The 22,989-nt window shown below is 51.6% G+C and overlaps 2 protein-coding genes across 5 annotated transcripts; one reads left to right on the plus strand and one right to left on the minus strand.

Annotated features, from left to right (window-relative positions):
* Nucleotides 1-3,659: 3,659 nt before the first annotated feature.
* Mrgprg (MAS related GPR family member G) lies at nt 3,660-4,532 on the plus strand. The gene has a single exon (XM_055614537.1). It carries the CDS (start codon nt 3,660-3,662, stop codon nt 4,530-4,532), a length of 873 nt encoding a protein of 290 aa, XP_055470512.1.
* Nucleotides 4,533-5,375: 843 nt separating this feature from the next.
* On the minus strand, nt 5,376-22,177 carry Nadsyn1 (NAD synthetase 1). Of its 4 annotated transcripts, XM_055614709.1 has the most exons (15): nt 22,025-22,177; nt 20,495-20,555; nt 18,617-18,733; nt 17,811-17,864; nt 17,194-17,283; nt 14,952-15,003; nt 14,295-14,383; nt 14,010-14,127; nt 12,660-12,792; nt 11,146-11,219; nt 10,338-10,462; nt 9,731-9,779; nt 9,209-9,311; nt 8,278-8,446; nt 5,376-5,588 (listed from the first exon to the last, which is right to left on the minus strand). In XM_055614709.1, the coding sequence occupies exons 1-15, from the start codon at nt 22,107-22,109 to the stop codon at nt 5,510-5,512; spliced, it is 1,398 nt and encodes a 465-aa protein (XP_055470684.1). In that variant the 5' UTR covers nt 22,110-22,177; the 3' UTR covers nt 5,376-5,509. The 4 variants fall into 4 exon arrangements, with proteins under 4 accessions (XP_055470684.1, XP_055470682.1, XP_055470683.1 ...); XM_055614707.1 differs by lacking the exon at nt 5,376-5,588 and having other exon boundaries at nt 8,369-9,311; XM_055614708.1 differs by lacking the exons at nt 5,376-5,588; nt 17,811-17,864 and having other exon boundaries at nt 8,369-9,311.
* Nucleotides 22,178-22,989: the final 812 nt, after the last annotated feature.

Consider the following 22,989-nt stretch of genomic DNA (forward strand, 5'->3'; position numbering starts at 1 on the left):
GTCTTGGCAATTTGCCACTCATGCCAAACAGGTTCTAATGGTCTCAGAATAAATAGGTAGCCTGGTGACCTCAGAACACACAGAATAGGACACACTGTGGTTTACATGGGTATAAGAGAAGACCGTCCCCATCTACCACCCAGGATACATCTGTTCTCTCTTTAGTTGGTACAAACACCCAACCTTGGTTCTAGGAACTAGACTCAAGTCTTCCAGAAGAGCGATGAGACTATCTTCACCTCCTGAGCCATCAGTCTAGCCCAGGGCTTGAGGTGTTAAATCACACATTACACTTTTGGTCACATTCACACAGCAGCTGTTAGTGACAGCCCACAGGCCATACCTCATCAAAACAGAATGTCAGCTCCACATCTAGACATCATCCTGCGCCACGTGTGAAAACCCAGACCAACACCTATTCACAATCCTACACTCTCACAGGTGGCAAGTCCTCAGTCCATCTCCTTGCTCTCTGCTTCCTTCACACACAGGCTCTCCTGCTGCTATGGACTCCTCTAAAACTCCGGGCAGATCACCTCACAGCACCAGCACACTGTGAATTATGTTAATCCTCAAGGATTAACCCACCAGTACAACAAAAGGTTGTAGATATTTGGGTCTACACAGTGCTATTGTGTATTGTAAGGGCCCGTCCCACAGAGGACAGAGTATGGATATGGCTTGACATGATGGCAGCCATCTTGAGCCACAGCTGCCATGACTGTCTGTGTCACCACAGTTGGGTTTTCCTGCTTATTTTCTTAGCAAACCATAACACAGAGCTATGAAAGCACATGTGCACTGGATGACTTGGAGGATGTGCCTGGCTCTTGATGGAATATGAAGATAAGCCAGAGACATTCTGGCCTGAGAGCATGCTTTTGTCCTAATCCACTCAATGCTTGGCTGCCCAACCCCTCTGGACCTTCCTCTGTCCGTAAGTTCTTCACTATACCTCACTGTGTGGTCCTAGCTCTGTCTGTCTTCCACCTCTCCTCCTCTTCCCCTCTCCTCCGTTTCTCTCTCTCTCTCTCTCTCTCTCTGTGTGTGTGTGTGTGTATACATTTGTGAAGGTGTGTGTGGAGTTTAGGAGTCAACATTGGGTGTCTTCGAACATCTCACTATACTGTCCTGGCTAGCCCAGCACTTCCTGTGTAGACTTGAAGAGATCTGTCTGCCTCTGCCTCCCCAGTGCTAGGATTAAAGGCGTGGGCTACCACACCTGGTTTATATACATTTTAAGTTTATTTGTGTGTGCACACAATGTGCCAACACATGTGTGCAGATCAGAGGGAAACTTTCAGGAATCACTTTTCTCCTTTTGTATCTCTGGGATTGAATTTAGGTTTTCAGGCTTGGTGGCACGCACCTTTATCCCCTGAGCCCTCTCATGGGCCCAATACCTTACTTTTTCGAGACAAGATCTTTAAAGAAACATACTGACTGACACAGCCAGCTGGAAAGCAAGTCCCAGGAGTCCTCGGGTCTCCATCTCACAGTACTGAGGTCACAAGTGTGCACCATCAAGCCCAGCTTTTATCACAGGTTCTTGGGATCCGAACTCCAGTTCTTGTGCTTTGCATAGCAAGCACTTTACTGACTGAGCCAGAATAACGTTCTTTGGTCCTGAGCACCTAGGGCCAGGGATTGAGTGTTCCAGAATGGGTGGTGTGCAAGGCTCTCTGGTTTCCTCTCCCAGATGAAGAGGAGGAGGAGCCACCCACACTGACAGCTCTGTTTGAGCTCATTCCTTTGATTCCTGTGAAAAGGTGACACGCCCTCCCACTTCTAGGGAACTGGCCAGAGCCAGCCCCAGAGGACAGGATGGGGATTTAGGGGCCAGGAGAAGCTCAAGATAAGTGTGGGCTGAGCCAGCTGGGGACAGCCACTGTCAGCAGGCGGTCGGTCGGCAGGTGAGAAGGTTAGTCTGCTCCTCTCTACCTGCTCCCCCAAGCAAGGAGCATCCCTTCTCTTACCCTCTCCATCACCCTCTCCATCACCCTGCTCCCTGCCTGGTTCTCAGGGTTGGGGGGGGGGTTCTGGTGTCCTCCAGAAGGGATCTTATGGGGAAGGTAAATAAGGGAGCTTTGGAGGCTGAGGTTTGGGATTCACAGCTCTGGGTTCATCAGAGAACAAGGATGAGAAAGATGCTCCAATCCACCTACCACATCCCCTTTCAGATCTAGCCTTGCCTCCACCAGCCAGAATCCACACAGAAGTCTGGATTAACACCCTTGGGGGGGGGCGGCAGAGGGGAAGGGTCTTGTCTCTTTCACCACTATGATGTGTGGCAGTCCAGTCAAATGTCCTTAATTTCAAGGTCCTGAGGACCTGCACTCTGACCATGACAGGTTGAGCCACCATCCCCTGGAGGTACCAGGGAGGATGACTGGGGACAGGAGGTGGTACTTCTCAGCACACTGCAGAAGTTTTGGATCCATGAGAAGAAGCGGGGTGTGATGGAGGGTGGGCCTTGGTGAGTGCAGAGACAGCTTAGGGTGGTCTCCCGGGCAGGGGACACAGCCCAGGCTAGGGATGAGGGTAAAACATGGAGTACACACGATGTTCTCTGTCACTCTCTCTCCATCTCTGACTTTGTCTCCCCATCTCTGTCCCTATCTCTTTATCTCTGTCTCTAATTCTCTCTGTGTGTCCTCTTTTCTCCTTTCTCTTTCTCTCTCTCTCTCTCTCTCTCTCTCTCTCTCTCTCTCTGTGTCTGTCTGTCTCTCTGCCTACCCTTGGCTACTGCTGTTCTTCTCTAGCAGCCCCTGTCCCCAGACCCTGGGCCCTCATACCTAGCACACCCCCAGACCTTGGACAAGGTCCACCGTGGGCTCTGTGGAAAGAGGGTTACTGCTCTGAGATCCCACTACATCTGAGCACCGAGAATTCTCCTGCTGCTAATAGCTCCCCAAGAAATCTCAGGACCCATCATCAAGGTCCCAGACTCTGATACAAAGCTTCAGAATTAGCCACAGTCCTTCAGGAGGACCCTGAGGACCCTTCAGGAGGACCAAGGTCCCGGGATGGGCCAGGTATAAGGACCCAGGCTCTAGAGACAGGGGCTGCTGAAGAGGAACATCAATAGGAAAGGAGAGGCAGAAAGGCAGAGAGACAGAGACAGACACAGACAGACAGACAAGAAAAGAGGACACACACACACAGAGAAATAGAGAACAGAGGCAGAGATAAAGACAGAGTGAAAACGCTCCAGATAGAGAGTGTGGGGAAGTCCTCTGAAGCCTCACCCAGCACGAAATAGATTGTGCTGGAGTCACCAGGCACCATCAGAGCCTCTTGGGTACCAGAGCCTCTTAGGTGATCACAGCCTTCGAGGAAAAGCCCTCACACCAGTACCACAATGGAAAAGAAAGGGGGGTCCCTACACCTGTGGCCCCTTTGTTTGAATGTGGTGGGCCTCTATAAGGGGGTGCCTCACTCAAATAGGGGTGCCTAACCAATATGAAAGCAGAGAATGCTTTCTCAAAGCCTGGCAGCTGTTAGGGGATGGGGGCCCTGGCTAGGATCACACACAGCTAGGAAGGGGACTAAGACAGCTCTGAGTCTCGAAGCTGGAGGCTCATGAACTCTTGCCTTCCACACACAGGAGCTGGTTAGTGAACAGAAGCCTCCCGGAACACCCACGGAAGCCAGCCAGGATGCTCTCCATTTTCAACATCTGGGGCACGTTCAGCAACGTGCTCTTCTACCTCAGCCTCGTTGTCAGTCTGGCAGGGCTGGGGGGCAACGCCCTGCTGCTCTGGCACCTCGGTCTGCACATCAAGAAGGGCCCCTTCAACATCTACCTGCTGCACCTAGCAGCCGCCGATTTCCTCTTCCTCTCCTGCCAGGTTGGCTTCTCTATCGCCGAGATGGTGCTGGGCCATGCGACCACGCTGCGCTTCCCCATCGTCTTCCTGTGGTTTGCCGTGGGGCTCTGGCTGCTGGCTGCCTTCACTGTGGACTGCTGCCTCACCTACATGCTCCCCTCGTTTTGCAGCCCCAACTGCCGCCCTAGGTACACCTCATTTGTGCTCTGCCTCCTGATCTGGGCACTGACCATGCCAGCCGTGCTGCTGCCGGCCAACGCCTGTGGCCTGCTGTACAATGGGATGAGCCTGCTGGGCTGCTTCAAGTACCACTGGATCAGTATTGTCTGGCTAGGGGTGCTAGTGAGCATGGCCTGTGGGGCAGCCATGGTTATCCTAATCTGTGGGAACTGCTGCTCTTTGCAGCCGCCCCCCAAGTTCTGCAAACTGGCCCAGTGCTCCGGCATCCTGCTGTTCTTCTGTCGCGTGCCCATGATTGTATACTGGAGCCTGCGGCCGGTCATAAAATTCCTGCTCCCCTTCTTCTTGCCGTTGGCCACTCTCCTGGCTTGCATTGACAGCAGCGCAAAGCCCCTCTTGTACTACATGAAGGGCAGGCAGCTCGGGAAAAGAGAGCCTCCGCGGGTAGTCTTAAACAGGGCTCTGGGGGAAGAGCCCCAGTCAAGTCTTGGGGCTCTATCTCTGCCCATGAGCCAAGTGTAGAGAGTGGCCATCCTGTGCCCACCTCCCCTGCCCTCCTAGTTGCCAAGGAATCCCCAGTCACGCTCAAACCCTTGCTGTGGCCCACCTCTGGTCCTGAGGATTTCAAGGCTCCCTCTCACAAGCAGGGGAGAAGGGAAAGGCTCCAGACTGCATGTTGAACATGCATAGGACATAGCAAGAAGGACAGGGATAGACAGAAGAGCAGGTGCATGAAGGAGGACACTAGAGTTACAGTGAAGGCATGTGGCCTACATCCCTTTGTCTCTAGAGCATCCAACCCAAGAAAACAGACCCTCAGCCCTGCCTCCCCTCCCCCCAGTGGGCCAGGCAACAGAAACTTCGCTTTCTCCTGTCATTAATGGGCCATGTGACTGGAACCTCCTGGGAAGCATTCTCTGCTCTTGGGGGCACCGGGACCTTATTTTGGATGCATTCACTAAAGGGTCTTATATAAACCATTCTTTCTCCCTCCCTCACCCCAACATTCCCCACAAAACCTTATGATCCAGGTGACTACACTAGGCGTCTCCCCAATGCTCTAGCCTGGTGTTATTCACGGAGGCCACGAGGTGGTGCTGTTTCATCATTAAACAGAACCAGTCTGTCCCGTCCCCAGGGTCACCCCAAGTTGTTGCCTCCTGGCCACTTCTGCCTCTCAGGTGCCCCCCTCCCCTGAGGGCCTTCACAGTGCCATCAGAGTGCCCCCTGGCTCCTACTCAGATCCCATGCCCATTTCTGGGCTCCTGCAAGGTTGTGATCAGTCAAGCTGTTCCTGCAGCCAGATTCACCTACAGTTCGAGAAACGAGAGAGCAAGACTTCCAACACGCACATTATTTTGTACATTTTATGATGGTTTTTTAAAAAATAAAAATAAAAAAACCTATCTTCATTGTTGTTCTTGAGGCATTCAAGCCCTGGGCCTGGAGAGGTGGCTCAGCAGTTGTGAGTACTGGCTGCTCTTCCAGAGGACCTGGGTTCAGTTCCCAAGAGGCACAAGGTGGCTCACAGCCATCTGTTCCAGGGGATATCGCATCCTCTTATGGTCTCTATAGGTACTGCATGCGCAGGGTGCACAGACGCATAAAATAAAAATATAAAGAACATTCAAACCTCATCAAAAACACCAGGAAAGTAAGCCACCAATACTCCCTCCAGCCAGATGGAAACAAACATATGATGTGAAAAACATTCCAATCATGTGGTTTTCTGACAGACACTCTCAGAAAGCCCCTCCCGTGTGTGTGTGTGTGTGTGTGTGTAGATGCCCATATGGATGTGAGTGTGGGCACACACACGTGTACATGGAGGCCAGAGGCACACCTTGGATTGTTGGCCCCCAGGAGCCACTCACAATTTTTGAGACAGAGTCTCTCTCACTAGGCCTGGTTGCTGATTAAGCTAGGCTGGTTGGCCAGCAAGCTCCCAGGATCCACCTGTCTCCATCTCCTCAGCACTGGGATTGCAAGCATGCAGCACCACACCCGGCTTTTACACGGGGCCCTGGGGTTTGTATTCAGGTCCCTAGCCTAACACAACAAACACTTTACCAACAGAGCTATTTATTTCGATTTTTTTTTTAATTCAAAGTAAAGACGCTCTTCCCATGCTATGTGAGACCCAGTACAGCAACCTGCTGTCCGCTAGATAAAGTTGTGCTTCTCCGTTTGAAAGGTAATGTGCTATTCACTGTGGGGACTTTAAAGAATGTCCTTAAAATGAGGGGGGGGGGGAGGAAACCAGTTCTCCTTGAGACGGAGCCCTCCAGACTGAAGTGGCTCCAACAGGGGATCTGGGAGACATTGAGACCCTTAGACTAAAGGCCAGCGTGGGTTCAGGGAAGGTGGGTGGAGGACCCAGTGGAGGAGGCTGGGTAGAGAAGAGCTACCTGTTTTTAATGCACTTCACACTACACCCCAAGGAACAGAGTGGCCCCATCCCAAAAGGCTTGCCCAAGTGTGGAGCAACCCCAAGGTCAACCACATCCTCCTTGCCCAAGGACACAGTTGCTGGGCGCTGTAGGGTCCATCTGTGTGCCAGAGGTGACAGGTGAATATCACAGCTGCCGACAGCCCTGGGGCATAGGACAGATGGGGGGCACAGGGCCTCTGCTCCCCAGGCCACTGCTGGATATGACAATGCCAGAAAAGTCTAGAGGCAGCAGCCATGTCTATCCCAGCCCTAGTGGGGCTCACATGGAGTGTCAAGACTGCCTCTGGGCTGGCTTAGGTTGAGGCAGATGCAGGACAGACCTGCCTCCATCACAGGGTGCCTGTGCTCCTGCCTTCCGGCACCCGTCTGTAGCTGGATGACCTCCAGAGGGTCACCTGGCAGCTTAGAAACAGTCTGCAGTGGAGACAGAAATTTGCCAGGACAGCTGAGCCAGGCTTTTGCAGCAGGTAGCTTGCCCTGATCTTCGAGGCCAAAGCCATCACCTATCATGCCAGGCAGAGATGCCCTGTGCACCCTACCCACCTGACCTGGCACCTCCACCTTGCTGCTGTCCCTGAAAGTGTTGTCTGCTGGCTTTGCAGTGCCATAGCTCTGGGCAGCAGGAGTCTGTTCTTAGCTCCTGTCTGGGCACCACACATACACACCGCCACAGCAAACCTGAGAGCCAGTGTGCTCTTTGCCGGCTTATTTCCACATCTCTCACTAGCAGGTGTGCTCCTGAGGGCTCAAAGCCAGCAAGCAGCAGTCTGACTGGATGAGAGGAGGAGCCGGGATGACCCCGTCCAACAGATGGATAGATGGGTAGGTATTCAGTGGAGAATAAGGTCAAAGGAATAAATGCTGCAGCTGATGGAAGCTGACTGTGTTGGCCAGGAGTTCTGGGAGCGTCTCTGTCATAAGTGATGTCATCATAATTGACACTAGACTAGTGGAGCCAGATTCTCAGGCTTCCCTGATTCCAGCAACTCCATTCTAAGCCATGGATGTGGTGCTGGGGGTGTGGGCCTGCCTCGATAGCTTCTGTCCCGAGGAATTTTTTCTCTATTATTCTCCATATTCTTCCTTTCTTTCTCTTTCTTTCTTTCTTTCTTTCTTTCTTTCTTTCTTTCTTTCTTTCTCTCTCTCTCTCTCTTTCTTTCTTTCTTTTCTTCCTTTCTCAACACAGAACATACCAACCTAGAAAGAAATCCTGCCCAGTATCTGTCATTCCCCACTCCCATGTACCCCAGCCTGACAACTGCCAGTCTGACAACTGACACTGTCTGGACTAATAAATCCACCATGGATAGGCCAGTCTGGGCAACTTACAGAAATGGGGTTGTGCATGTCATGGCCTTTGACACCTGGTGTCAAAAGCATGACAGTTCCAAGGGTCACTTATACTGTAAAGGCACTCTAACACTCCACAGTGTGGGCATGTGACATTTTGTTTAGCCATTCATCAGCTAATGGACGTTTGGGTCATTTCCTCCTCTCACTACTGTGACAAAGCTGACAACCAGGGGTATCCTGGACAGGTAACTGTTTGGACTCCTTTGGGCATAAGCCCAGGAACAGAACTGCTGGTGGGTAGGCAATGTGACAGGCAGTTTCTTGTTTTTCCAAAGAGTCAGAATAAAAGAACATTCTGGACGAGGCAGAGTCGCGCCTCTTGGAAAGGTCTCCTTGGTCCTCCTCTCACAGCCTGCAGGCTATGTCCAAAAACCGCTGGACCAGGTATGCTGCTGATAGAATATGTGACCTCTGACCTCTGCCATGGTGTTGGCCTGCGCTCAGTACAGGGTGGGGTCCTACCTTCCAATCAACTGAGCCAGTTCTGTGGCCCTGCTGTGGGTCTCCTGGGAGGAGTTCTCGCTGGCCATGTAACAAGTGGTGAGCAGGCGTCCGCAGAGCTCCCGGGGTTCCCTCGGGGTGTAGTTGAATTGCTGTACCAGGTTTTGGACGTCTGCCAGCACTTGCTGATCTGGGGCCACCACGGCAGGATGGGAACCACTGTCTGCAAAAATCCTGGCCTCCCTCCCAAGGGCCCATGTAGCCAGACCACATCTTTCAAGTGCCAGCATCTGTTCATCTCCCCGGGGCCCACATAGGTGCCATGTAGCCCTGGTCTGATCCTCCCACACATTAGACCCAGTCCATCCTGACGGCCCACCTAACTACGCCCTAGTCTGCAGTTAAGTTCCCACAGTCCGCCTCCCAAGTTTGCTTGCATCTAGCTCCGACTGATGACCCTAGAGGACACAAATCTAGCCTGGTCCATTGCCCACATTCCTAGAAAAACCAGCAAGTCCTTCTCCCAGGTGTCTGCACACTGGATCCTGTGCACACAGGGCTAGCTGTGCGAGCTCAGTGCTGTGCTCTAGGCTAACCTGTGCTCTGTGCTGGGCTAACCTTCTGCCCCTGAGCTGCTTAAGCTGTTCTCAGGGCCACTGCACCCATGGAGGAATAAGAAATTGACCTAGGAATAAGAAATTGCCAGACCCCAAAGCCTGTGTCCTCCCGACGGCTGACAGACAGTGGTAGACAGACAAGGTCACATCTGCTAACTGCTCAGGAATGGCTGTTACTGGCCTGGGTTCTGGGACTTGAATTGGACCGATGCCATCTGTACCCAGCAACAAAGCCTCCCTCACCCACGGTGCCCATGACCTGGGTTTGTTCTCTGTTCCCTGACTGGTTCCCCACCTGTCACCCTCCTCAGATGAATGGACATCATGCCACCTACTTCCGCTTTTCACAGCCTCGCAGATCAGGCAGCACATGGAGTAGACAATGCAGGCGCTGGCTGCACTGTCTACACCGCCACTCAGGGGCAGGAAAAACCCGGCCTGGAAGGGACCAACCAAGCACTGTGTGAAACGAACTGCAGACAGGCTGTGCCCCACTCAATCCTCAGCCTACCTCAGTGCTGTGAGTCCCAGAGCCCTACAGGAATGCTGGGCTCAAGAGCCATCGCTGGAGTGGACAAATGAGCCATGGGCATGACAGAGGTCTCCTAGAGGTCAGGAGATGCTGTTCTGGGTCCCGGGTTGCCTTTCCAGCCCTATGATAAGCCCACACCGGGAGATGTGGGAGTTCCTCCAGTTCTCAACAGCTCCACAGACCACCAGCTTCAAAGAAGCCTTCCCCCATCTGGTCTCTGGCCAGTTCAGATATCCTCCCCCAAAGAAAAACATCATTAACCCACCCTAGACCTGCACAACAGCCAGGAGAGCACTCAGGAAGGGGCAGGGACAAAACAGCCTACCTGTTTGCTCCGTCGGAGGAAGTCCCAGAGCCAGCAGGCAGGTCCGAGGCTGCAGGGGATGACAGTGTTGAGTCTGCAGCTGTAAGACTGGCTCACTGCGCCTGCGCAGTGGCCCTGCATGGGGACCCCCAGAAGGCAGTACAGAGACACATCCCCAGGCCTGGGCTCTTCTTGGCCCATCTGCTAAGCACTTCATGTCAATCTGGGCATTTCAGTTCTGAAACAAGTCTGGGGGAAAACCCCAGAGGTAGCACAGATAAAATGGGGACACTGAGGTCTGGAGCAGGGCCTCGGAGCTTAAGGTCACAGTACAGGGAGACCACCTTGAGAAGAACCAAGGCAGCCGGACATTATCAGCCATGGCGGGTTTTTTTGTTCATTTGTTTGGTTTTCTTTTTTTTTTTTTTCTTTTTTCTTTTTTTGGAGACAGGCCTCACTATGTAGCTCTGGCTGTCCTAGAACTAACTATGCAGCAGCCATTATATCTTTAGCTCCAATGAAGCACAGTGGCCAACCTAGGCAGATTCCTCACATCTGGCAGACCTTGGCAACCACTGAGACGATGGTGTCTACGCAGCAACAGGATCCAGGCCCAGGGGGCACCCACCTTATCTCCTCCTCAGGCCTGTGGTATGTCCACTCCACAGGCTCTGACACTGGCTCCAACAAGTCTTCACTGATCGAGAGGGCAAAGTCCACTGTCACCCGGGGGTATGGGCTCACCTTGCTTGCCTGTTGGGGGAGACATCAGCACACAGTGACAGCTGCAGTTTGGAGCCTTTATGGGTGAGGAGCAGGACTCCAGCAGCCATCAGAGATACAGACAAGCTCACGGGGAAGCAGAATGGACTGATCAAAGTTGACAGTGCTGACAAGGGCTTGCAAGGACAGAGAAGTCATAGGATCCCCCCCCCCCAACTGTGGGAGGGGGAACAGCTACTCAGGACAGCAGTCTGATAGCTCGTCAGTAGCCTGAACATGAGGGCTACATAGGAGTCAAGGGACTTATTCCTGGACAGACACACCCAGGAAAAAGGAACCCATGCTTACTCAACAACCTGGAGGAATGGGTGAGTACCCAGCGGTATAGCCCCTGAGTGGAGTACTACTGTGCCCTGAAAAAGAGCAAAGCTCCATTATGCTTCCACATGGCAGAACCCCAAGGTTGCTATATTTAGCAAGAGGAGCCAGGCATAGTAGCACACAAGGTGCGACACCATCTCTGAAAATGTTCCCACCCCTATAGGCAGAAAGCAGAGTAGTAGTGGCTAGAGATCAGGGCACAGAAACAAGGTGATCTGTGTCTCTGCATGGTTCCACACACTGGCCCCACAGCCTTGGCCAAGCCGGCAGCACACTGGGCCACCCGAAAGGCTTGGCTGAGCTCTCAGGCTGGCATCTCCCAGGGCACTTACCTCCAGGTTCCGAGATGAGATCTCTGCCCTGTAGCTCCGGACATCCTCCAGGTCTAGGGTGGCAGTGAGGACCTCTTGGGTGAGGAAGAGGGAAAGGACAGGATTGCTGTCCCATGTGAAGGGGTCAAACCTTTCACAGCAGAGGCTGGGCACCCAGCAGGGTAAACAGCATCACTGCCCTCCTTGAACTCTCTCCTCTTTAAAAAGAAGTATTTTATTTTTAATTATGAGTATGTGTGTGTGACTGTGTGTATGTGCATGTGAACGCAGTTCCTGTAGAGGCCAGCAGAGGGCATTAGACTCCTGGTGCTAGAGTTACAGGTGGTTGTGAGCTGCCTGACACTGATGCTGTGACCTGAATCATCTCTCCAGCTGCACCCAACTGGTTAACACCAGTCTCCCGACTACATTTAAACATTTCCCAGCAACCCACCAGTTACAGCAGGAAACACAACTCTGACAGTAACCAGGGGAAGGGGGTGTTTCAGGAAAAGTTCTGTTTACTTAAAAGACAGACAGGGAGCAATGGCTCCTTCTTCGACTCTGAACATAACCACTTATAAATGGGATGGCTGGAGCCACTGCAGCCATTCTATCACCAGAAAATGAAGCCAACACAGAGGAAAATGGAAGGGGTGTACAGCGTGGGGGAGTAACATGGAAGTCCACATCCACATCTTCCAGGCATTGAGCATGCAGCTCACCAGCCCCTCTGAGGACTGTGTGGTCCCCCGAGGTGAATCAGTGGGGTCTGTGCAGGGTTGCCCTCTGCCTGTCTCTTGCCTGCGCCTGAACGTGGGCGGCGCCAGCCCATGCACTGGGGTTCCAGACTGAATAAAAAGGAGAAAGTGAGCTGAGCACCAGCGTTCATCTGTCTCTGCTTCCTGACTGTAGCTACAATGTGACTGGCTCTCTCAGGATCCTGCCACCATGCCTTCCCACCATGATGGACTGTGCTCCCTCAAACCATGAGCCAAAATAAACCTTTGCACCCTAAAGAACTTCTGTCAGGTAATTTGTCACATTGGTTAAGGTGTGATATATCACTAATTATAGAAAAGTTACTAATGCAGGGCTAAGGCCTCCCTTTAATATGTGGGGTCCAGACTGTGGGGAAACAGAAAGGTTTGGACAGGCTAGATGCCCTTGAGAATAATATCCCTAGTTAAGCTTGATGGTCACTATTTCGTATGACAGGACCAGGCCTAGTGTCAGTTAATCCCTGACTGGGGCTTCATGCTCCTAGCCTCCAGAAGGAGTCAAACAAGACCCTTGCATGGAGCCAGATGACCCTGTGTCCCAGACACTATGGTATCTGCAACAACGTGCTCACCACGGCCTGGGGAACTCCTCCCTAGCCTATGTCCAGCATGGACATTTTTCTCTGCTCTGTGCTTAGCCAAAACATGCCCTTAGGGGATCCTTCCTCACAGCCAGGGGAGAGGGAGATACACAGATGGGACAGTGGACTGGTAGTATGAAGGCCGCACCCCATCCCCATGCTTAGCTCATTACCACATCATCCAATGAGAACTGAGTGCCCTGGGCGAAGATGCTCCCATTCATGGCAATCATGGCACAGCCATCATAGTAGAGACGGTCACCGTCACAGCCCTTCTGGTTGGCTAGCAAGTAGATGCCACCATTCTAGAAGAAACAGTGGTGAATGTAGGGCTGCCAGTGCTGGGTATAACCTGTGCTTGCCAGCAGCAGTTGTACAGGACACCTAGATGCACCAGACCGCCATTCTCCACCCGGTCCTAAGCTGCCATTGGCATCCAGACTCTGACAGAGATGGTAGGTACAGGTGGGGTCACAAAGCCCCATAGCTCAAACTCATGTGGGCTTGCCAAATGTTGTGCTACAATTTCCTCCATGTTGAAGCATCAGGAAGTCAACAATTTACAAGTCTCAGAAAGTTCCTGAAACTCACCAAATGCACAAGGCCTCTCTCCAAAGTCACATAACCATAAGGATGGCTAAAAGGCTTTCCAGACCAGCCAAGCTCTCTGAAGAGATTTTCTGACCTGTCAAACTGCCTGCAAGTTGTGAAAAGAGCTACAGCATTCCAGCTTGTATGAGCTGTTGATGGACTTTGGTGATGCAGGCGCCTTTGATTCATCCTTGTTCCTATCTGTAACTACCTCACTTATATTGCTGGGTAATTCCAATAACTTCATTGGTTTACCACGTTGAATTTGGTGGGATTATTACTTTGGTATACTGTTGGTTTCCTAATCTGGGGTAAGCAGACCTGTGTTGGGTCTTCCCAAGAATAGTGTCATATGACACCAAGAGTCGGACATCCCATAGAATAGTCACTTTTACTTTCCCTCAGCCCTCAGTGTAGCCCTGCTGACCCTATCTGACAGGACCACTGCAGCTAGAGCAGTAAGATGGGGCATTGAGCTCTGGGGCCACTAGAAGCACTGGTGACCTTGGTGATTTCTGTGAGGGCTGGATGGTATCTCCCACCTCCCACTTACCATTTTCAACCTCGGGAATGTCTCTCTAAACCAAGGACCAAAAACAGGGCTCTACTGTGTGAAAGGTCAGTGGCAGGTACATACAAGTTGGTATGTGTCTCTATGACAACCACAGACAGGAGCACATCCTGGTTCCCTGTCCCAGCAGTGTCAACAGAGTCTGCTTTGAACAATGGCAGTTAGGACCAGGTGATATGAGAAGAGGAGCCTGGGAGGGACCAGCATGGCAATGGAATACAGCCTGAAACCACAGCCCTAAGTATACACCAGAAGTGGCAGAACCCTGCCCCAAGTGCCACTTCTCCTGGGGGTTCCCCTGATGGGGGTCACAAGCCCCTAACTTGTGACCCTGCTCTAGCCACCCTACCCAATGCCCACCTTGGAGGTGGCCATGGTCACCAGGTCCACCCTGGTGTGGGCTTTGCGTAGCACATGGTGGCTGCCCGAGGCATTGGTGATGATCTCTACACCATCCAGGCCCATGTCAACGTGGGGGCTGTGGAGAGAGTCAGGTGGAGTGACTTCTGGGCCCCTCTGGCCCCTCAGCTATCTATCTGGGGGGACCTCCATAGTTAAGGACATGACCTCAGGAGGCTGCAAAGCCTGCGTCCTCCCACTGGTTAGTCCAGGATGGGGAATGGATGGCACAGGGAGCCGGCTGACCTGCGTGGTGTCCAGAGCTCCTCACAGACCTCACTCCCAATGCAGGTGTCTTCGGTGGCTAGAACCGCATCTCCAAATGGCACAGTTGTCTGCAGTGGAGAGAAAAGACCACTTTAGATCTCAGGGCTGCCTACCAAGCTACACCCTGGCCTCCTACTTCCTGAAAGCTACCACACTGTTCCAGGCTCTCACTACGGCCCTCCTCACCTTGGGTGTGCTCAGCCCCAGCATAAGCTAATTCTGATGACCCCAGGCTTTCCCATTTCCACAGTCGTGACTACAAGCCATACAGCTTTAGTAAGGCTGCAAAAGGCCCTTTCCTCCCCTCCATCTTCTGCCACAATGTCACCATTCACCAAGGCTAAAAGAACAGCTAGGACCTAAGTCCACAGTGTGACAAGAGGGACAAAGCTCAGAGATGTGCCCACCACCAGCCAGTTGTCTGTGGTTTCCCAGAACTGTCCCTGAATCAGAGTCTGCCCCCTGCTCAGGGCTGACTCTGGCAGCCTGGCTTGCAGCAATCAGCCTTCCTGCACTCACCACGGAAGTTCCCCTCTGTCCTTTCCACTTCTGCAGCTATGCTCTGACTCCACCCAGGTGCTCCTCCTGTGTCCCGCCCTTAGCCTGCACTGGCAGGAAGTCCCGGGAAGGATGTACCTGCTTTGTCAGGTCCTGTAGCATCCGAGGGAGGACATAGTCCTCAGTTTGCCTGGAAGGAGAGAATCAAAGCTGAGATGAGATCCTGGGAAGCAGGAAGCACAGCGCAGGCGCAGGCCCTCAGTGTAACCATGCCATGCTCCTGAGACTGTTTGTCCTCAGAGGCCTAGGACAGACACTGCAGTACTCATGCATACTGAGTGTCTCTGCCTCTCAGGATTTTCTCAGAAACTTCGGGGAGGAGGGACTGGAATCAGGTCACCATGCTAAGGAAAATAGGGTGGGATGCCCAGCCTGGAAAAGCCCTTTGACGTTCACTCCCAGACATGACCACGCCTACATTACCAATAAGACCATAGAGTCACAGGCCACAGCTGTTGACAGGCAGAGTGTTTGCCACGAACAGCCTCCATCTACAGAGTCTCAAAGATCTACTCCAGCGGACTCAATTACAAAAACACGGAAAATAAAAAGGTAAAACCTCTGACTTCCAACAAGCCACTCCAAGCGCACTGCTTAGACGCTGAGTGCAGCAGACTTTTCTGTTTGCTTTCTTGGAATTCGTGGCTTGGGGGCACACTGCCAGTAGGTCTTTTACTTCAGCAAAATGCCAGAAGTTGAGGAGCTGAGTGGACAAGGCCTCTCCTCCCTCATCAACATTCACTCTCCGTTTGAAAAAGGCAGGGCTGGAGAGATGGCTCAGCAGTCAAGACCTGATTTCCATCCTAGCAGTTGTGAATGGCAGTTCACAACTGGCTGTAACTCTAGCTCCAGAGGATCGATAGCCCTCTTCTGGCCTCTGTAGGCACTACACTTATGTACACATACTCCCACACAGACACAAACACAGACACACATGAATACAAATAAAACATATTTTTAAAAATTCACAGTAAAGATAAAGGATGGTGAGATGTAAGTCTGATGCCAAGTGAGGAAACTCAAAGAGATTTCTGGTTAGTTGGGAGGATGGCAGAAATATGAGCCTTCTGTTCTAGGAATAACCTGGAATGTTACAGAAATGCTGGCCAGAGACAGTGATGTTGGGCTGAAAAATGTGAAAACAGAAAGAGGTCATGAGGAGCACATTATATAAAAGTTCTACTCGATGGAAAGGCGAAAAAAGTCAACTCAACTACGAGACAGCATCAGAATTCACAAGGCCGTCAAATACAGAGCAGCTCTCGGAACCCAACCCGTTTTCCTCTGTCAACTGCCAACCATTTAAAGTGCAACACTAAAGACCCTGTTTATAAGGGCAAAAGGCAATTACAAAAGGGGCTAACTGTGGGGTTTGAGTAAGAATGACTCCCATATGTTCATATAGTTGAATGCTAGGGCGTGGCACTATTTGAAAGGATTAGGAGTCGAGGCCTGGTTGCAGGAAGTGTGTCACTGGGGATGGACTTTGAGATTACAAAAGCCCAAGCCAGGCCCAGGGTCTCTCTTTTCCTGCTGCCTGTGGATCCGGATGTAGAACTCTCAGCTACTTCTCCAGCATCACATCTGCCTGTGTGCCAGCATGCTCCCAGCCATGATGAGACTGGACTAACCTTCCGAAACTGTAACCAAGCCCCAATTAAATGCTTTCTTTTAAATGAGTTACCACGGTCATGGTGTCTCTTCACAGCAATAGAACACTATTACAGTAACCTAAAACACAGAGCCGGGCTTCCCGGCTGGGGGCATTTGGCCCTAGGAAACATTTAGTAAAGTCTGGATTAATTGGTTTTTTTGCTCTGTGACAGGATCTCATGATCCCCAGGCTGACCTGGAGCTCACTAAGTTGCCAAGGGTGACTTTGATGCTTTAGCCTTCACCTCCAAGTGCCAGGATGAAGGATGTACACAACCATGCCTGCCTGGCGTAGGGGTCATTTCGGTTGGGGTGCCTCTAACCAGCACATACTCCACAGGCCAGCCCCCACCCCAAACCAGAATCACCTGTTCCCAAAGGTCAAATGGACCATGCTGCGAGTCCTTGCTTTCAAGGACAATTGAGACACTGTGTCCCTCCACTTAAGAGTGACCAGTGACCACTGACTGGTGGCTTAGGTCTTGTGGTGTCTACTGGCTCAGATTTGAACTGGCAGCAGGAAATCAGCCATGTCTGAATGGCAGGAAGTCCTTCCACCCTCCCCACTGCTCTCAGCGTTCCGTGGCTAAGGCAGCATGTACTGAGGACATGCAGCGAACACGTGTGTGTCTGGGACCACGGTGCAGCTGAGCCACCTGTCACTCACCGGCTCCTGGACCAGGGGGTGAACCAGCGCAGTTCCCGGTAGTTGCCTTCGTTGGCCAAGGCCATCTTGGGTCTGATGAGCAGGATCTTCCTACAGCAGGTAAAGGACTGCTCACACCAAACTCCTGAGACAAGCAGGAATCAGCCACAAAACTTGTCCCATCGGATAAGGTAAGGCCACTGAGCTGGTTCAAGACCAGCACCCTGAGAATACCTGTTTGTTTGTTTGTCTCCCCCCTCCCCCAGGCTTATGCTTTCTGTTTGGGGAAAAAGAAAAGAAAAAGAAAAGAAAAAAAAAAAGGAATCCAAGGCTCCATCCACCCAACAACCTCCTTTACTGGAGGCTGGTGTGTTGGGGGTGGGTTTTGTGTGTATGTGTGTGAAGGACACTCCCCTCACCTTGTCTACTGTCCAGGTGTCAAGGATAAAAAACAAAACAAAACAAAACAACCAACAATCCCAACCTTGGGTCTCCTCCTCTAGCCTGCATGAAGGCGGCTGAAGCCCAGAGGAGGAGATTCACAGGGACTGCTGAGCCAGCGTGCTGGGCTCAGGAAGGGACACCCCCACAAGTGCCAGGCACAGGCACGCCAGCTGCCCTCCTCCTACCTCACCTACCGGTGGAGGAAGATGACTCTGCAGTTGTAGCGAACGTTCCGGTGCATTACAGGCCTGCAGAGAGGAGGGAGGGCGCGTGTCTGCCCTGTCACAAGAGCCCGGCAAGCAGGGAGGGGGCACTGACTCCAGAGTCAGCTGTGTGTATACAGGCGCACACCCAGGCATGCACGCGCGGACCACGGACATCACAAGTCCTCCTTACGTTATCAGCTCCACCTTACGTCCTCTCCAGACCAGCCTTTGCTGTGTGTATGCTCATGCGTGCATGCAAGCATGTGCACATATATATGCGAACATGTACGTGTTTGTACACATCTGCATGCATGAGTCTGTGTGCACAGGCGCATGTAACACGCTTGTGCATGTGTATCCGCACATACGAGTACATGAGGGAAGAGGTGTCAGATCCCTGCAGCTGAAGTGACAGGTGAGCTCGTGTGCTGGGTGGCGCCATACTTGAGGAACCCATGCCACATGAGGCTCCATGGCTTCCATGTCCCCAGGAGCAGCTGCCCACACTCACCATGAGGAAAACTAGGTGGCAGGATGCACATACAGCTTGCATTTGTGTAGAGTGTGCTCACGGGCGCCCAGACACTCCTGGAAGAACTAAAAACTGCTTCCAAGAGCTGTTGCCTTGGCGAGGATAAGTGGCCAAAGGGCTGAACAGAAGGCACATTAACCTAAGGGCTTTGGGGGCTCATGAGGAGCCACAGCCCCAAATGAAGGGAGCACTGGCTGCAGGACACCCTGGAACTTGCCTTTTCTTTGGGCTTCCCCTTCCATACCCTCATGGTGGCACTTACATCCCCACGTCACAGATGATGTCCTGAGTGATCGGAGAGTCCAGAAGGGCAGCCAGAACTTGCAGCGAATGCAGGAGAGTGTCTGATTCATGATAATGATCCCAACAGCCATAGCCACTAAAGAGAGAGGAAGTAGGCCAGTGAGGGGCGAGGAGGGGCCCAGGGCTCTCATGACAGGTTGGGTTAGGTGCCAGGCTTTCCAAAGTCACCGAGTTGAGGAAGTTACTAAGAACAAATCCAATGAGGGGCACAGACAGTCTTAGACGGCATGGGACACGGAGCCTTTGTTGGAGTCAGGATTCTATGGAGAGACTTAGACGAGGGAAGCAGGTAAATCCAGGAAGATAAAGTAGAAGGTGCCTTGGGACTAACAGAAAAGTGCAGAAGTACAATCCCGCTTCCCTTATGTCCAGACATTCACTCTATGGTTCTCAACCTTGCTAATGCTGTGACCCTTTAACACAGTTCCTCATGTTGTGGTGACCCACAATCAAAAAATTATTTCATTGCTACTTCATAACTGCAATTTTGCTACCATTATGAATTTAATGTAAACACCTGATACACAACCCCAAAGGGCTTGTGACCTACAGGTTGAAAACTGTTACATTAGAGCACGGTAGGGAGGGGAACAAAGAGGAGAGAACATTCTGGAACCCACAGCCAGGAGCCTCAAAGATAGACAGGAAATAGCAGAGCATAGCTGACAGCTGGTAGTTACCTCCAGACCAGAGAGGACCTACCCCTTGTAAGACACACAAGGTGGTGGCCCAATAAGAGAGCAGAGGATACCAAGTCATCGGTTTCTCTATTGTCACAAAATGGGCACCAGGGAGAGACCATTGAAAGATGCTGAGATGATGGAATAAAACCTCTTTTTGGCCAAACAGGAAAATAAAAACACAGGATTAGTAAGATGGCTCAGTGGGGTCAAAGAACTTGCTACCAAGACTGATGATGGCCCAGATTTGATCCCTCAAACCTACACACAAACACACACACACAAACACATAGCACATGTATACAAAATAACTGCAATAAAAAATTTTTAAGAGATTGGAGAGATAGCTCACTTGTTCTTGCAAAGAACCTGGGTTCAATTCCAGCACCCACATGATGGCTCACAGCCATCCATAATACCAGTTTCAGGGGGCCCAACATGTTCTTTTGGCCTCTGCGGGCACCAGTCAGGAAGGTGCTTCACAGAGAGATGTGTAAGCAAAACACCCATACACATAAAATAAATACATCTAAATTCTTTTTAATTAAAAAAAGAAAATGAAAGCCTCAGGAGGTGTCTCAGTACAGACCTGCCATGTTAAATGCCACAGGCGCCCACTGCACACAGCTCTGAGGCTGGAGCTGCAAAAATCAAAGCATCTGTAGAATAAATGTCTGCTACAGGCTGCTCCCTGCTTCAAATATGGTCCCTTCATTGCTCCTCGACATTCTGGCTTAGATTAGTTGCAAAGAAGGTAACTTGTAGGTGGCCTCATGTTGGAGAGACAAACAGGCTTCCTGGTGCCTTTATATAAGATGCTACTCATGATGATTTAATCCCCTCTCCCAAGCCCTGCCTCTCAGTACCATCACCCTGGGACCAGGTTTCAGCAGAATGTTGGAGAACATTGAAACCACAGCCATCAGGGAAGGTGGGGCAGCCTTGCTTTGAATTCAACCTCACTCCCCTATTTAGCCACCAGGAAGCCTGGAGTTATCTAGTCTCTCCCATCTGCCCTGACCCAGGCCCACTCTTAAGTTGCTGATGTCCTAAATGGTTTGCATTTCTTCTGCTCTCAGTACTGTCCCATTTCTTCCTGTCTTTTGATACTACTATCTGCCCTCCCAGGGTTGGGGTGCTGGTGTGCTTAGCCATACCATATTTCTAGTTCTGGTCCAAGCCTGTATCTTGCACCTTTGTCTTTGGCAATTTGAATACCTACATGGAGAGAGAGAGGGAGAAAGAATTCAGCAGCTAGGTCACATTCAAAGGCAGGAAAAGCAGGCCGCTGCAGTACATACAGCCAAAGCCAGGCTCTGTGACGCTCCCAGGCTACTGCAGCCCGTTCTGTTAACAGCAGAGGACAGTGGGCACCTATACACACCTGTATACACTTGCAGGAAATCAGAAACAGGGAGCACAGGGTGACCTTAGCACTGGGGAGGGCTAAGTCAGGCCCTGATAAGTAATCATTAAGCAGGCACCAAGGCAGGCTATTAGAAGAAGCTGTAGACAGGATGTGAGGGTTTCTAACCATAAGTACCAGCACCCAGCATCCACACCAGCTTGAGAGCTGCCACCAACATGCAGTCAAGGCAGCCCATCTTCACCCCAAAGACATATACTCTGACAACAAAAGCTGGTTAATAGATACTTTTTTAAGAGACGAAAACGCCTGGGCTGGCCAGATGTCTCAGGAGGTAAAGTCACTGCTGCTAAGCCTGACCATCTGAGTTTACTTGGACCAGCGGTTCTCAACCTTCCTAATGCTTCGACCCTTCAATCCAGTTCCTCATGATGTGGTGATACCCCCCCAACCATAAAATTATTTTCATTACTACTTTGTAGCTGTAATTAATAAATCATAATGTGAGTACCTCATATGCAGAACATCTGATATATGACCCTTGTGAACGAGTTGTTTGACCAGTTTGACACCCTCCCCCTCCCACCATAGGGGTTGTGACTTACAGTTTGAGAACTGCTAACTTAGACCCACATGATGGAAGGAGACACTGACTCCTGCAAGTTGACCTCTGACCTCTACGTGCACACCGCGGCATGTGCGTACACGCAATCAGGAATAATAAATTTGGGGGTTTCGTTGTTGTTAAAAGCTGAACTGCTACATCTTGCTCCTGTTTCGCCGTCTTGAAGAGGCAGCTCAGCACAGACAACCTGAGGTGGGGAATCTGCAACTCAGCTTTGCTCAGAGCAGCCCCAGTTCGAGTTTGAGGTCAACGGTGAGCTGACATGAATGTGACCAGTAACAGGGATACTCAATGGCAACACTCTTCTCTGAGCTGAGGGTTCATCCTTTACTTGACTCCTGAGTTCATAAACCCATCTACCAGGAATGTCCTCAGGGACCCTGACCTCACTGAAACAGCTCCAAGGATGGGCAGCTCTGACCCAGGGGACCTTAGCAATCCACCAGATCCTAGAAGATGGCTGAGGGCAGTGTCTACCCAGCTGGCAGGGCACGCCTATCTCCACTCCTGCCTTGCTACTCCACGTGTTCCCCAAACTGGTGAAGTCCCCGTGAAAGCTCGCCAGGGCCACTACTCTTTTATACCACGCCCAGCGCTGAGTCTTTCCTGGGCAAAGAGGTGTGCACTGTGTCTTGACTGCCATACCCTAATCATTGTGGACTTCCGACTTCTGCCTCCCGCCACCCCCAGACTCACTCTTTAAAATCCTCTGGAAATTGCCCTCAAAGTCCAGGGCCCACTGGTTGAGCGCACAGGTGGCCACGGTCACCTTCCGGCCCATCTTGGTTGCTGGGACGCTGTTTAAAAAGAGATCCTACAGCAGCTTCCAGCCAGACTACCTGGCTTGCGCCTGCGCAGAGCGGCCTTCCTAAAGGCCCCGCCCTTTTGCCGGCCATAGCCCTCCCCCTGTCGTTTTAACCCTTCTTTGGCACCAACTCCAGTAGCGCGCTTGCGCAGAGCGTGTCCTACCTGGAAGCCCCGCCCCTATGCCCACCCACAACCCTTCTTCACACTTTGACGCAGCACGCCCTTCTGTGAGCCACAGCAAAGCGCTGTTTAAAATAGGGCATCAAGGGCGAGGTTGTCTCAGAGCCAAGTCCTCAATGGTTTGTCCAGGATAGATTTCTTGGCTGCCTTATGAAAGCCTCACGAAAGGCTTGTGTCTGCCACCAAAGGTGGTGTCTGGTTTGCTTTCTGGCACTGTGATAAACACGTGACCAAAAGCAGCTGGGGAGGAAAGGGCTCACTTGACCTTCAAGGCTAGCTCAGCCTACTTTTTAATGCCGCTAAGGACCACAGCCCAGAGGTAGCGCCATCTCCCAGTATTGCCAGCTCTCCCACATCAGTCATCAGTTAAGAAAGTATCCCACAAAGCTTGTACACAGGCCAGTCTGATGGGAGCAATTCCTCAACTGAAGTTCCCTCTTCCCGGTGTACTCAGTTAATTTGTGTCAAGTGGACAAAAACAAAACAGCACAGTTGAAAAACAGGTCCACAACAGCCCATGGAGGAACGCTATATGTGTGTGCTCTGCTCTTTTGGCTCACTGCACTCTGGATTCCGTGTGCATCGCCCTGAGCCCTTTCTTATTCCCCTCATGCATTGGGTAACTCCAACCAAGGTAGATGCGCTTCTCCAGGCCTGGTTCCTCCTCAGCCATT

Source organism: Psammomys obesus, unplaced genomic scaffold, assembly GCF_907164565.1.
Source record: "Psammomys obesus unplaced genomic scaffold, mPsaObe1.curated_primary_1811, whole genome shotgun sequence".
Taxonomy (NCBI): domain Eukaryota; kingdom Metazoa; phylum Chordata; class Mammalia; order Rodentia; family Muridae; genus Psammomys; species Psammomys obesus.

What these genes read in the sequence shown, in the direction of transcription:
- Mrgprg (XM_055614537.1), top strand. Translation starts at nt 3,660, where the DNA reads ATGCTCTCCATTTTCAACATCTGGGGCACGTTCAGCAACGTGCTCTTC.
- Nadsyn1 (XM_055614707.1), bottom strand. Translation starts at nt 22,109, where the DNA reads ATGGGCCGGAAGGTGACCGTGGCCACCTGTGCGCTCAACCAGTGGGCC. An exon ending in TTTCCAGAGGATTTTAAAGA is followed by an intron (nt 20,556 to 22,024) that starts GTGAGTCTGGGG and finishes CTCTCCATGTAG; the next exon opens with GTATTCAAATTGCCAAAGAC. An exon ending in AGGCCTGAGGAGGAGATAAG is followed by an intron (nt 9,780 to 10,337) that starts GTGGGTGCCCCC and finishes CATCCCCTGCAG; the next exon opens with CCTCGGACCTGCCTGCTGGC.